Source organism: Megachile rotundata, chromosome 9 (assembly GCF_050947335.1).
Source record: "Megachile rotundata isolate GNS110a chromosome 9, iyMegRotu1, whole genome shotgun sequence".
In the NCBI taxonomy this organism is placed as follows: domain Eukaryota; kingdom Metazoa; phylum Arthropoda; class Insecta; order Hymenoptera; family Megachilidae; genus Megachile; species Megachile rotundata.
This window is the reverse complement of record NC_134991.1, coordinates 14,656,040-14,670,818: the sequence shown is the minus strand read 5'-3', so window position 1 is coordinate 14,670,818 and position 14,779 is coordinate 14,656,040. Positions and strand designations below refer to the sequence as shown.

General features: G+C 36.3%; 2 protein-coding genes across 9 annotated transcripts in view; both read left to right on the top strand.

Annotated features, from left to right (window-relative positions):
• Nucleotides 1–12,541, top strand: part of LOC105662601 (putative RNA methyltransferase CG11342) — a 63,582-nt gene extending 51,041 nt beyond the window's left edge. For 3 of the 5 annotated variants that reach the window (XR_013039283.1, XR_013039282.1, XR_013039281.1), the window contains one exon: nt 3,269–3,769. Coding sequence is in view for 2 of the 5 variants with exons in the window: in XM_076535245.1 (XP_076391360.1) it covers nt 10,927–11,140; nt 11,660–12,199 (754 nt within the window). In the remaining 3 variants the exon portion in view is untranslated. Of the gene's footprint in view, nt 1–3,268; nt 3,770–10,926; nt 11,141–11,659 lie in introns of those variants that run through there. The other 2 variants (XM_076535245.1, XM_012286415.2) reach the window with 1 other exon arrangement.
• A 310-nt stretch (nt 12,542–12,851) lies between these two features.
• LOC100878188 (BPTF-associated chromatin complex component 1) lies at nt 12,852–14,688 on the top strand. Of its 4 annotated transcripts, none has more exons than XM_012286413.2 (4): nt 12,852–13,007; nt 13,362–13,453; nt 14,070–14,168; nt 14,264–14,688. In XM_012286413.2, the coding sequence occupies exons 1-4, from the start codon at nt 12,990–12,992 to the stop codon at nt 14,544–14,546; spliced, it is 492 nt and encodes a 163-aa protein (XP_012141803.1). In that variant the 5' UTR covers nt 12,852–12,989; the 3' UTR covers nt 14,547–14,688. The 4 variants fall into 4 exon arrangements, with proteins under 4 accessions (XP_012141803.1, XP_012141802.1, XP_012141804.1 ...); XM_012286412.2 differs by lacking the exon at nt 12,852–13,007 and adding an exon at nt 13,014–13,167; XM_076535248.1 differs by lacking the exon at nt 12,852–13,007 and adding an exon at nt 13,207–13,227.
• The last annotated feature ends 91 nt before the right edge of the window (nt 14,689–14,779 follow it).

The following is a 14,779-nucleotide window of genomic DNA, read 5'->3' as shown; positions in this document are numbered from 1 at the left end:
TGAAACAATCGGAATTTACGTAAGAACGTTTCAGCATGAGGTCATATAATTCCCCGTTACGATGGAAAGTTTATGCGAAAATTACGGATTCCCAGTGAATTGCATTCGGCTTTGTCTTTGTTAGGAGGGATGAAATTTATTTTATGCTATATTGTTTATTAACTTATCACAACGTGTATCTACTTCTTACTAAATCATCGTGCTTAATAATTATATTTCTTGCTTAATAATTGCTTTGGTACAATATAGTACCAAATATACAGCGCGTGCAATTAGGGCGCGTAGAAATTTCGACGCTTGGAAATACGACGCATGAAATTACGGAGCGTGGAATTATGGCGCGTGGAAATACGACGCATGGAAATACAGCGTGTGGAAGTTACGCCGCGTGGAAATACAGCGCGTGTAAGTTACACCGCGTGGAAATATAACGCGTGGAATTATGACACGTGGAAATACAACGCGTGAAAATTACGGAGCGTGGAAATACAGCGCGTGGAAATTGCGGAGCGTGGAATTATGACGCGTCAAGATTACAGTGCGTGGTATTATGACGCGTGGAATTATGGCGCGTAGAAATTTTGACGCGTGGGAATACGACGCGTGGAAATACAGCGCGTGGAATTACGGCGCGTAGAAATTTCGACGCTTGGAAATACAACGCGTGGAAATACGACGCGTGGAAACTGCGGAGCTTGGAATTACAGCGCGTGGAAATTACTGAGCGTGGAATTATGACGCGTCAAAATTACAATGTGTGGTATTATGACGCGTGGAATTATGGCGCGTAGAAATCTCCACGCGTGGAAATACGACGCGTGGGTTAATGATCCTAACTCGATCTTAAATTGTTATAACCAACTACTTTCTTTTTATACTTGAAGATCTTTTTCGGAACTTAAAGAAATTTCAGAAATTCGCAGCACCAAAAATTTTATAATTAAAAAGAGTTGTAGATAAAGAAATTGTCAAGTTGATACTTGAACATGTGTTCGTATTGGAAGTCTCCGTTGCACCCAGGTGCAATGTATTCATTATGTATTTTCCATAACATATCCGAGCAGATGTCCCGAGTAAACCGGACGAGGAAGAGGCTGCTGAGAAATGGGAATGGTGGACAGGGTATTCGACTCGTTTCGCTTTAATTTAACCGCAACTCTATAGAAACGTGTGCCATCTTTCCTCGTGGTACCATGAGGAAAGATGTATAGCCGCACGTGGCACATTATTTTCAAGTTCGAAAGAAATCCCGGGAATCCATCTGTTCGGAAATGTGTAAAGCGTAAGAGTACCCATTAAAACTATTTGTGTACAAGGTATATCTTCCGATGGCGTCAAATAAGCCGGTAGATAAATTTATTTTTAAATATGACGCACTAAATAATTTATTCAATATTATTCATATCATACACTAAATGTTATTTAAGTTATTTTTAAATTAGATTCAAAATAAAAATCCTTGTATGACTCGTGGTGCATGTATGTGGTACATTGGAGGAGAAATATATTTTTCGATAAAATTGATTTGATTGATTACATATACACATTTACAATATAAAGTCACATAAAATACATACATCTACTACATCTAAACAAATGTATATATCATATTTAGGCTGTCATTGATTATTAATAAAAAAGTTGTTAACATTGTTAAAGAAATTTTGAATCTGAAAGGATTAACATCTCCAGTCTATACATATGTATAGAGTCGACATTTGTGTCTAGAGCAGATGTTACTCCATTCAAACGTACCTTGTTGAGACTCGTATAGTAACGTCCAGGAGTTTCCGGTCTGAACGTGTTAAAACAAGAATTGACAAATCTACCTTCGACAGATCCATGACACTTTTAATATTGGGTTTAAGCAATTTGAGGATTTAGGGATTTGACAATTATTCAATTTGGAGATTTGATGATCTAGCAATTTTCTACCTTGTCCTCAAGAATTTTACTTTGGTAATTTTTCAATGTAACAAATTAGAGATTTGAGTATTTACAAATTTGAAGATATGAAAATTAGATGATGTAGGTATACGAAAATTTGAAAAAATTAAACAAGCAGACTGTTCCAGATGGTCAAGTAAAGCGAATACAGGGTAACTCACAATGTGGGTCTCCTAAAATGTGCAGTAGCTGACATGATTCTAAATACCCCCTATTTCAAAGACCTACACTAATTATAAGACACCTTGTACACTTGTCCAAATTGCAAAGTCACCAAATTTCACTTTACCTATACCTGCTCCGTTCTCAATTTGTTCCCTGAAAATATCAGCAGATCGGTTGCCAAATATCGAAAAACATCTCGTTGAAGTTTACCAAGGTTCATCAGAGGCGAGCACGTGAAAGGTCATAGATCTCAACTGGTAGACAAGCAACAGCTTTTCCCGAAAGTCCAACGGAGAAAGCGAGATCGCAGATACGCGTGCGAGTATTTACGGTTCCGGGATCGATAATGGAAGCCACGGGGCGCATCTATTGCGAGAGACGACGACTCGATATCTCATCGTCTTATCTCGATACCGCCTTTCCGTCGTTTGTGAACGTTGCTTACGTTGCGTGGGAGGATCCGTGTATCCTTTAGGAAGTTCGTGCCTATCCTTTCTCTGTTCGGGTCTTTGCTCGAGGTTATCGGGGGACCGCCGATGACCATTCGATAAGCATCGTGATTCGCGAGTGCTTCGATTACTCTCTCGGGGGAATTCGGTGGAAGGTCAAAAGAGTCTTTTTCTTGCTCGGGGTTCTTCATTTTCTATGCTGATGCTTTGAAAGAAGATTCTGATGAAAATTGAAAGAAGTATCTTTTGTATACTTTTTCATTTGTGGACACAGATATGTTAATCCTTAACTGAGTCTTCATATGACCAAACCCTCATGTTCCTCAAATTTTTAATCTCTTCTCAAGAAAAGTTTCTTGAGAGAAACTTCTCAAAATCCTAACTTTTGATATTGCTAAATCAGATCACTAAATGTCTGTATTCTAGAATCTCCAAAATCCACATCCTCAAATCCTTGAACCCCTAAATTATTAAACCTGAAAATCTCAATGCTGAATCAATCCTTCAATTCTTGTATCAAATCCCAAAATGTCCAAACACCTAAATACCTAAATACCTTTCAAGCCTCCAAATCCCTTCATCCTTAACACTGTTTCTACCATAACTTCACGTACACCTATTTCAACCAAAAAGTGTCTTTGCCACATGTCACCATAAGTTAATTCAAAGTGAGACCCATAATCTATAGACCCAGTTAATGTACATAGAAAACGGAAACGTGACTGCAGAAACGTGCTACAAATTCGCGTATATCCGGGATGTATGGTGCCTGAAATGCACCTCGAAAGCTGCCTACGCATCCTGCAACGTGGAGGAATACCGGTCTCTAAAGTCCGGGACGAGAAGTTGACGAAAAATTCTGGAACCGGTTCGCCGGTATTTTCGCTGTTGCCCAGGACCCGAGAAACGATAAATAGTCGAGGGGAGAAGCCAGCAGGAAAAGGAAGAGGACATTAGGAACTGGTGTCCATTGCTATTACCTCGGGAACGAGGCGCTTCGGAGTCCTTTGATTTTTAGCACTGAAACTCGTCAAAATGGCGGATCTTGTTGGAGGATGAAGTGCACTTAATTTTCTTTATCTAATTTACAAGATGAGGAATTTTCAACGAAGTACCACTTTTCTAAAAATTCAAGATTCTTAAATTCCTACGTTTGTAAATTTGTAAATGTTCGAATTTGTAGATCTTTACTAAATGTACATATTTCTAAATTTGTCCATATTCGCTAACTTTAAACAATTCTTAATGTAATTAAAAATGAATTATACAAATGACTAAATTTGTTATTTCTGTAATTTTCAATACACTGCCCTTAAAACCGAATATCAAATTTCATACTGCAGTAATTTTTATAAAAATTAAAAAATGAAATAAAAAATAATAGAAGCATTTCTAAACAAAGAAAATTTTCCAAGAATTCTTTCTCATTATTTTTGTATTATGATTACCGTGTTCTCTATACATCATCGTAACAGAAGATAAATGTTCATATAATTTCGTCAATTTTTCGTAATTGTAGATCGAGGCCGAAATTAATTCGTTTATATTGCTGATTCAATTTGAAAAGGATTAACTGTCTGAAAATTATAGCAAAACAATGATTGCGTGGTTTCAAAAGGTACAGAGAGAGTACTAACAATAAGGTGAGAGCGCTTTTACTCTTCCGGATCGAGATCTTTATCACGAAATTGTTTGAATTGCGTGTGCATCGCCGTATTTGCAGGTAGCTCATTATGTGGCATCATCTCATACAATGGAACGATTTATTGCAGTGGAACAAAGATTTTGAAATTTCGCATGTACAAAGTGCACGCGAAATTTGTACTCGTTACTGAAACTGCACGAAATAACCACCATGTCAAATAAATTTAATTGTTTTATTACATGCGAAGAAAAACATGTTACAATTATATTTGATTATAGATTTCACTTTCAAGTTGTAAAGTTGTAAGGTTGTAAGCTTGTAAAATTGTAGAGCTGCAAGGTTGTAAAGCTGCAAGTCTGCGAAGCTCTTGAGTTGTAAAGCTGTGTGGTTGTAAGGCTGTAAAGTTTAAATTTGTAAATATTTAATATATTTACAACAGTAGAAGTGTACATAAATCACTGAAATTAATTTAAAAGAAAACAAGTCTTGCAAAAAAATTGTACTCCATATTAAACGTGGAGTTATCACACTTTCACCTGTACCACCAGTTACATGACACTCGGCATAAATTATTTTCGATCGCACAGTTTCATGCACCACTTATCACGTGACAGTAATCTTTTATTGCTAAATTGAAAAAATTCATTCTTCCTATTCTATTGTTTACTCAGAAACAATATACCATTGTTCAGGTACCGAAAGTGATGCTTGAAAATTATTTTTGACAATAAGAATTTAATAATTGGGCTACTGTTAATAGCTAGAGAATCATTCGCTTACTCAATTTTCTCAAATTCTCAAATTTCTCAATTTTGTTAATTTCCTTAATTTTCTCAAGTTTCCCAATTGTCAGAATTTTCTTAATTTTCGCAAGTTTCCCAATTTTCAGAATTTTCCTAATTTTCTCAATTTTTTCAAGTGTCCCAATTTTCAGAATTTTCACAATTTTCTCAAGTTTTCCAAGTTTCAGAATTTTCTCAATTTTCTCAAGTTTCCCAATTGTCAGAACTTTCCCAGTTTTCTCAAGTTTCCTAATTTTCAGAATTTTCTTAATTTTCTCAATTTTCTCAAGTTTCCCAAGTTTCAGAATTTTCTCAATTTTCTCAAGTTTCTCAATTGTCAGAATTTTCTCAAGTTTTTCAATTTTCAGAATTTTCTCAAGTTTCCCAATTTTCCGATTTTTCTCCAATCCCAGATTCCCATATCGAAATCCTCGTCGATTTTCATCGAAATAAAGAATTAATCTGTCTATAAATTAATGTTTCGTTCTTACTCTTCAATTTCCTAATTAATTTCAAATAAAGCTCAAATTGCAACTTAATATTAACCGGTTAAAATGGATTCTATCAATCGCAGTGAACACTCAAGTTTAATTAAACGAATCGAAAATTTCATCGAAACAAATTCTGTCGTAATTCCGTCAAGATGCCGCATCTGTACATTTCGAGCAAATAGTAATCACCAGGAATCGTGGAACAACAAGGTATTAGCAAATATTGAAATTGGTATGCCACAAGACGGCGTTTGACTTCTGTTTCTGTTTGTATTGCCAAACCGTTTCGAGGTAGGTATATATTGCCAAATCCCTTGAAATCGTGTGTTACACACTCGCAGAACAGAGTGCGGCTATTTTTATGTGGAACCTGGTTCAAGTAATTTACCATCGTAAGTCACTTTGCAACTTTTCAATCGTTACGCAAAACCATTACGACTATTCTCGTAATTCAGAACTTAATTAATCGGTGTTAGGATCCAGTGTATTAAAGGTTCCAGCTCTTAAAGTTCAATTCGCGTGTTCGGAATTATTCTTCGACTGAATAATTTTATAGTTTTACGGTTCGACGTGATCGTCAATTAACCAACGGTTCAGGAAAGAATATTTTAATAAGAGAAAGTCGCGACATATGGATACGGTTCACTGTAACGTGCATCTATTATAAATGACGTCAAAACTTGTGAAAAAATGTTCACATTGATGTGCATTTTCTTTAGTTTCTTCAAATTGAATATGAATAAAAAATATATTAAATTCGCTGTTGTCAAAGTTTACAAAAATAATTATTTTGGTCAACAAACCAACAAATGTAATAAAATTAATTATGTTAATTAATCTTCCGCACGAAATCTTCCTCAAAGTTGGCACTTTTCTTACGACCTTGGTTGTCGAATTTCTTTAAAACAAAGTTCGCTAAGATGTTTTTCAAATTTTCATTTTTATCATCATCGCGTATTGATTTTGTCTATCTGCTTGCATACGCAAATGCACCTGAAAAAACAAGGAATTTCGAAACGAGAAGAAAAGAAGATCGAGCTATCTAATCGTCGGAATGTTGCAAGTCGTTTGCACAATCTGTCTGCATCTTTTGACGGAAGCTCGCCAAAATTTATTAACTGTGTCCTTGTAAATAAAAAAAATGATAAACGTAACTTTTCCTCAACTTCACAATCACCGATTAAAAAGTTTGAAATGAAGACAAAAATGTTATTTATATTGATTCACCCAGTCATCGTTTCGAAAACAGCCTGTATGCCAGTTGATCCACCAGTAAAATTTTTAATTTGACAAGCAAGTTCCAACAAAAATTCCGAAGAAGAATTTTTCGATTGCCGGCGCTAATGCAGCGCTGGCAAAAACGAGAAAAGGTGCAGCCTGTGGCACACGAGACTCGATATACCCTTGCAGCTTGCCAGCTCTAAGGTATCCTTCGTAATCCTGGTTATCTCGTGCTGCGTGCCTTTGCAGGGGCCTGCGGACACATCTGCCGTTGCCGAAGAAAGAGGAAATCGCCGTGAGGAGACCCGTGGAGAATGGACGTTGTGTTCTCTTGGATCGGTGCTCGTATATACACCTAACACCTGCCTCTGTAAGCTATTCCATTTCTGCCTCCTTTTTGTTCCTTGATTACCTTATGGCTTCGAGAGGAACAGAAACGAAAGAAACAGAGGAGGAGCAAACAAGGCTCGTGCTACTCGTTCAGCCGATCTACAGGTTACCTGATCTCTGTGGGTTTTATGGTCAGCCTTGGATCATCCTAAATTTCCGGAAACTGGCCTGGCTGCTTGGACATTCCAGTCATGGAATTTCTAGTTTAAATAAACCTTTAGTTTGGGTGGCTTATGTTTAGATAAAGGGATTTCTAATTACAGATATTAGTTTGGTAGTGAACAATTGACACTAACTAGGTTGAGTAGTCACACAAAAGTAATATTTCATAGTAATTGCTGTTGGGGCTTTTCACAATTGCTGTTGGGCAATTTTACAGTGATTTGTGATGTGCATTTTTCACATCTTAGTGTTTTAATTTCTTTGAAGAGGACACAATGCAAGCCTTACATATTTATCCAGATTTGAACCTTCCTAACTGTGAAAAAGGTAAAACCTAAGTGTTTATGACAGTCACAGTCAGATGTGGTCAGTAATTAACCTAAGAAGGTTCGTAAGCAGTGGATTAAACCTTGACATATTTGCATTTTGGAGAATGTACAGCGTTCACAGTAACTGATTCAGTGCAGAACAAATTCAGTTGGATCAAGGAAAATTGAAACCTGCGATTGATTTGTAAAACTTGAAAACACATTACAAGTTAGTTTGTTCTCGGTGATCAATACACGATATCGATCAAAGTTAATAAAATAATATTGCTGTTACATTGTGATTGCTTTTGTGTGTAGAGCTGCGAGTGATTCATCGTATGTAAAAGAATAAACATTGAACAGTATCTGACGTACACTGTTTCAGACCTAGCTTACACTTAATTACAACCTTGTCTGAATCTGACACAATCTGAAGAATTCAGGAAAAATTAAACATTAAGAGTTTGTTTCTTTGTTGCATCGAACACATATGTATATCTAAAAATACTTCAGAAAGTAGAGCAAACTACACAATAATTGGCACCTTCAGCTAAAACTCTGCTTCAGAGTGATATTTTATATTAAAACAGAATAACAATTTATGTTTAACAGTATATTGCAAACATAGTTTACAGTGCATATAGTTTTGAAAGAAAAAATGTTATTCTTATATGAATATTTTTTTATTTCGACAAAATAACGAAAGCAGTTATCAAAATCGTAAGGAACGCATAACTTCGTCAAATCGAAATATTGAATATGTACATACATGTACATGTATATAATTAGATAAATGAAAAAAGTAATACGAGTTAAAATATATGGAAAGTGAGTTTCTCTGCGAGTAATAAGACAATACATCATCGATTTCTCAGACCTTCCTCGTGCCCAAGCGCGAACGTCGATCGAAGGCTGCATTTATTTGGGTCGTGTACAGTCAACAGCAAATCTGACTTCCTTAGGGGAAAAATAGCGAACAAGGGGATGAGACTTTCAACTCGTTGATTTTTAAGGATTATTGGTAATTCAAAAATCTTGGGATCAATTTGGGGCATTGGAATTTGGAAAATTTGGAAGTTGGGAAGGTTTGAAGTTTGGGGAAATTGAGATTTTGGGATTTTGGAATTGGGAAATTTTGGAATTTGGGGATTTAGAAGGTGGAGAGCTTGGAATTTGGGGATTTTGGAATTGGGAGATTTTGGAATTGGGAGATTTTGGGATTTGGGGATTTTGGAATTTGGGGAAATTGGAATTGGGAGATTTTGGGATTTGGGGATTTTGGAATTTGGGGAAATTGGAATTGGGAGATTTTGGAATTTGGAAATTTTGGAATTTGGGGAAATTGGAATTGGGAGATTTTGGGATTTGGAAATTTTGGAATTTGGGGAAATTGGAATTGGGAGATTTTGGGATTTGGAAATTTTGGAATTTGGGGAAATTGGAATTTGGGGAAATTGGAATTTGGGGAAATTGGAATTGGGAGATTTTGGGATTTGGAAATTTTGGAATTTGGGGAAATTGGAATTTGGGAATTTTGGAATTTGGGGAAATTGGAATTGGGAGATTTTGGGATTTGGAAATTTTGGAATTTGGGGAAATTGGAATTGGGAGATTTTGGGATTTGGAAATTTTGGAATTTGGGGAAATTGGAATTTGGGGAAATTGGAATTTGGGGAAATTGGAATTGGGAGATTTTGGGATTTGGAAATTTTGGAATTTGGGGAAATTGGAATTTGGGAATTTTGGAATTTGGGGAAATTGGAATTGGGAGATTTTGGGATTTGGAAATTTTGGAATTTGGGGAAATTGGAATTGGGAGATTTTGGGATTTGGAAATTTTGGAATTTGGGGAAATTGGAATTTGGGGAAATTGGAATTTGGGGAAATTGGAATTGGGAGATTTTGGGATTTGGAAATTTTGGAATTTGGGGAAATTGGAATTTGGGAATTTTGGAATTTGGGGAAATTGGAATTGGGAGATTTTGGGATTTGGAAATTTTGGAATTTGGGGAAATTGGAATTGGGAGATTTTGGGATTTGGAAATTTTGGAATTTGGGGAAATTGGAATTGGGAGATTTTGGGATTTGGAAATTTTGGAATTTGGGGAAATTGGAATTTGGGGAAATTGGAATTTGGGGAAATTGGAATTGGGAGATTTTGGGATTTGGAAATTTTGGAATTTGGGGAAATTGGAATTTGGGAATTTTGGAATTTGGGGAAATTGGAATTGGGAGATTTTGGGATTTGGAAATTTTGGAATTTGGGGAAATTGGAATTGGGAGATTTTGGGATTTGGAAATTTTGGAATTTGGGGAAATTGGAATTGGGAGATTTTGAAATTTGGAAGTTTTGCAACATAGAAACCTTCGAATTTGATAATCTTCGAATTTGGATATTTTAGAAACTTGAAACATTAAAATCTAAAGCGCCCCAAAAAGAAACAAAGCCTTGATAATTCATTAAATTTTCAAGTTTACATATTCTCATTGAAAGGAAGCCTACGTTGCACTCGAGTGTACGCCAGTAAATTATCTCCTCGATCCTTCCGCTCTTACAACGTCTCTGACCCCCATTCTTTGCTATCAGTCTTTATCATGTATTTATAGTAGTCTCGCAGTTGCTTGTGTATTGTTTTTACCGATGATCGTCGGATTTTACGAAATTGTCTGGTGAGCAATGCTCCACGCTGAAATCTGAACTAAATATTCTTCGTTACTCCATTACTGAAGAATTTATCTGTGCAAAAAAGATGATATAGTGCTCAACAGAAAATCATGATCTTATTGTTACACAATGTATTGCGGTGGAATCGATTGTCTGATGCTTTAATGAGTATCTGTTTCTTATTGTATTGTTAACTAATATTGGACTCCGCCTCATTTTTGAGTAACTCGTGATTTAAACAATCCTTTTCATCTTGATAAAAATATTTGAAAAAAAATTCTATTAACATTTGATAAATTATGTACCAGCTTAAATGATTAAAGGATGAAGCTCATTTTTCTTTTAATTTAAATTCTGAATCCTTGTGATGAGAACAAAAAATATTGCCATTTATAAGCATGAAAGATTTGAAGGCCATATTTAAATGATAGAATTAATTTGATAGGCTATAGAAATTTTCTTTAATTTATTTTTCTCATTTCATTTAAAATAGCTACTCATACCAAACTGATTTTAATTCCATGTGGGCCAATGATCATAGTAGGCCCATATCAATCAATCAATTCCATGTGAAAATAAAATTTGTTCAAACTTTGAGAAGATATTTCTTCGCCATAAATTTTTAGAGAATAAAAAATATAAATTTTGTTGTTGCAGCACTCATAGACAGTTACGTTGAACCCCTACTCATAATATTTCAGCTTTTCCAAAATGTCAGAAGTCACGTCGCAGTCGCCATCTAAGGAAAGACAGGAAGATAAGACGGATCCGGGCGCTAGTAGACACGGGAACTTCATGAATTATTACCAATTCCATCCTGCGGAAGAGCGCGTGCGACAACTTCCGTGTGGCGTGTGGCTGTCGGCCCATCCGGACCGGAAATACGTAGGCCTAGACGTCGGCTGTAACGCCGGGGTAAGACTGAAACAGCTGTCAGACAAAATAGCATGACTCGACCGTGATCCGAAATTACAAACGACGTGCGTCTAAATTTAGCATGTGCAGCCTTTTTTCTTCTCTTAAGAATTACTCGAATCCTGGCTGCTTCCGGACATTCTTCCGCTTTTCCTAAAAATAACCTGTTTATTTATAAGGTGATATTGCGAGTTATATTCTTTGGGCGCAATAAAAAAAATTAAAACAGAAAAACAAATATTACATTGAAAATTTTTAAATACAAAAAATTAGAAGAATATAGAATTTCAAAATTCAGAGAAAATTAGAAAATGTAGAAATTTGTTGGTAAAAAAGTATATGTACCTGAGTCTGAATTTGGAAAATTCAAAAACTGTCCATTTGTATATATGTACATCCTTCCAATGAGCTTCTTAAAAAAACATAAAATGAATACTAAATTGCTGCAAGATCCGTCGTGTACGCAGAGAAGTTAAACGCTCCGCTCGAAAATAAATCGTAAAGAATTAATGTTTTCAGGATTTAACGTTCGTGTTGCACGACTTCCTCGAGAACGCTTTATCGTCCGATCGACCAGAGATCTCTCTGCTCGGCGTGGATCTCGATCCGATCTTAATCGAGCGAGCACGGGAACGCAACCCACGACCGGATCGCATTATTTTCGAGTGCCTGGATTTTCTGGACGAGGATCGGACACTGCACGAATACCTCCGACGTTTCGAGAAGTCACGCTTCGACGTTGTGTTCTGCTTCTCCGTTACGATGTGGATTCACCTGAATCACGGTGACGAAGGGCTGATCAATTTCCTGCGAAAAGCGTGTTCGATCGCTGAAATGATAGTGATAGAGCCTCAGTTATGGAAGTGTTACAGAAACGCGGCGAGAAGACTGAGACGATCGAAAGCGGAAGATTTTCCTTTACTGAAAACGCTGAAACTTACCGGTGATCCTGCGGCGCACATCGAAAATATTTTGTCAGAGTTCTGCAATTTTCGTAGAGTCACGGTTACAACTGACAACGAGTGGAAACGGAGGCTATTAATTTATGCGAGGACGTGAACAACGATCGATGAGTTTCCTCGTGTTAATCGACGTCAAATGAATAAACGAGAGACGACTTTTTATGCGACTGCTGCTACTGAGAATGCTAATGGGAAGTGTTCGATTGGGCTGACAGACATCGATACAGGATACATGTAGCTTTCCTGTTAAAGGATATTTTTGCAATACACTACATGAACAGCTTTTTCTACTTGTTAAAATAAATCGTCAATGAATATTATGTAAATGTATTTACTTACCATCACAAGCTAAAGGACTTTAAAATAATTTAACCTGTATATAATAAGCATACTTTGTAATGCAACGTGATTTGTAAAAAATAAATATTTATACAGAAAACATTCCTTACAAAATGAATTTGAATTAATTTCATTAATTTTACAAATTATATTTCTTACTTTTAGTATCACTGCAAATCCAAATATATTTATTCCACTCATGCATAGTTCGAGATAATAAGAGTCTCTGATTAAATTCGTCAGTATTTTCGTAAACATGCAAATTAAAAATAAGTTCCGTTTACGCACGAATCATTTGGAAATAATTTGAATATCCATACATGTTTCAGTGCTATACACGTGGCTCAAATCTAATATAAAATTAAGTAACCCCGCCACGAAGTGGTGTAATAATGAGAAATAGAGGGGGAAGAAAAAAATGACCGCAAGAAAGATACAGGTTATATGTAATTGTTTAAAGGATAGGATTCTGTGAACGACGCGAGATGGCAATACCGTACGAACGATTGTTGGCCTGATGGCGAAGTACGGATACAACAGAAACTGACATGAACTCTGCGAGCAAGGTAAGTGAAAAGGCAGCTGTTGTCGCCGATTTTAGGGAGTTTCCCGCCATAATAACACTTAACGGTCATTCTCCCCCACCGCTCGTCTTTCTTTTTCTACGTGAGTCACGTGCTTTTACCCTGTACTACTCTAGCAATGGAGTCTATAAGCGGGCACAAGGTTAGGTTATGATCGCATCTAACAGAACTTTTTTTTATTCTTTTTCTTCCTGACAATGAGGTGCACTATATTAATACGTAGTGTTCGTTTAAATATTTAACGAGAGTCCATAGGAGAAGAAGAAAATTAGTGTTAATTATATTTATATGTACATATATATTTGACAGTCGATAAGTATTTCACAACTGTTTTAGGTTGGTGAGATTTTCACTGCAGCCGGAGCAGCGTTTAACAAGCTCGGAGAGTTGACTATGCAATTACATCCAACGACGGACTCACCGGCAGGGTAATTGAACAATAAACACATGTGCATTGCTTTCATTAAAAACATAACGATGCGTTTAATGCTTTCGCTTAAATTCACGCGACCAATATGTGCGTTAGAGAAACGCGGGAGAGGTCACGTGGTACTGCTGATTAACCAATGACGAAGTTAACGCTACTTCTGTCCTTTTCAAGCATCCGACATAAACAAATATTTTATTTTTTTTATCCTTTTTGTGATTAAAACCTACTAAAACTGTGATAGTTATCATTTCGAAAAGTATGTAAAGTAAGAATGAGATAAATATTGTTTATGCTTACAGTAGGTTCAAACTCGATGTAATTAATGCATGTAGATTACGCAGTATTGTATAAGATTTCATTTACATTTTTAATATATTATTTACATTTAAAGGGTTACAACAAATTTTGAAAAGATCGTACGATTTTTACTGAAGATTTGTAATTTAGTAAATTTCTAAACATTAAAATCTTCATTGCAGTAAATTTTCTTTAAAAATTAGGCCAGAAAGATAACCCTTTAAAAGAGAATTAATCATGACTTGTGTAAATTGCTTTACCGCAAAATAACAGCTGGCTGTATTTTTACAAAACTTCCTGTGTCGCTTAATCTGTAGTAAATGGACTGACGAGGAAATTGAGATGCTCCGTCACTCGGTAAAGACCTTCAGCGAAGACTTGAACAAAATAAGTGAACACATCAAGGGACGAACGGTGTAAGTTGACAAAGGCTGCATCGAGCCCACGGTTGTTCCTCAATTTCTCTGCGTCAGTCTCGACCCACCATTAACGGGTCAATTTGACCTTCCAGCTCTCAAATTCGGACAACGTTAAAGAAGAAAGCGTTCGAAGAAGCGGGAATGCCGATCAGACAACAAATGCTGTCCCAGCAATCAACGCAACAATCGACGGTTGTCCAGCAACAACAAGTATCCAAACAACAGGCAGCGAACCAAGGATTAATGGGAAAATCGGCGGAAGTAACGTTGAATATGTTGAATGCGCCTGAATCGGAAGTGGACGTTGAAGGATTACCGGAAGAGTGTCAAGTGAAGCTCGAGTTTGAGGGCGCGACGGAAGAAGTAGCTTCTTAAGGGTTGTAACCTGGCGAATACATCTTTCATATATCGATCTCTAAATTTAAGATAATATTCATAAAAAGTACGCTTAGATTTAAGTGATAATTATGTACATTCGCTGATAAGTTATGTTTCTCAATAAATTTATAAAAATTAACAGATAGAGACACTTTGATGGTGTCCCTTTTACCGACCAACCTTCCAGTATTTTCAATGAGGGCGCCACGAAGCGGAAAATCAAACAAAGA

Coding starts and splice junctions, on each gene's coding strand:
- LOC100878188 (XM_012286412.2), top strand. CDS start 13,144: ATGGAGTCTATAAGCGGGCACAAG. Junction 13,168..13,361: donor AGTCTATAAGCGGGCACAAG/GTTAGGTTATGA, acceptor CAACTGTTTTAG/GTTGGTGAGATTTTCACTGC. Junction 14,169..14,263: donor CACATCAAGGGACGAACGGT/GTAAGTTGACAA, acceptor TTGACCTTCCAG/CTCTCAAATTCGGACAACGT.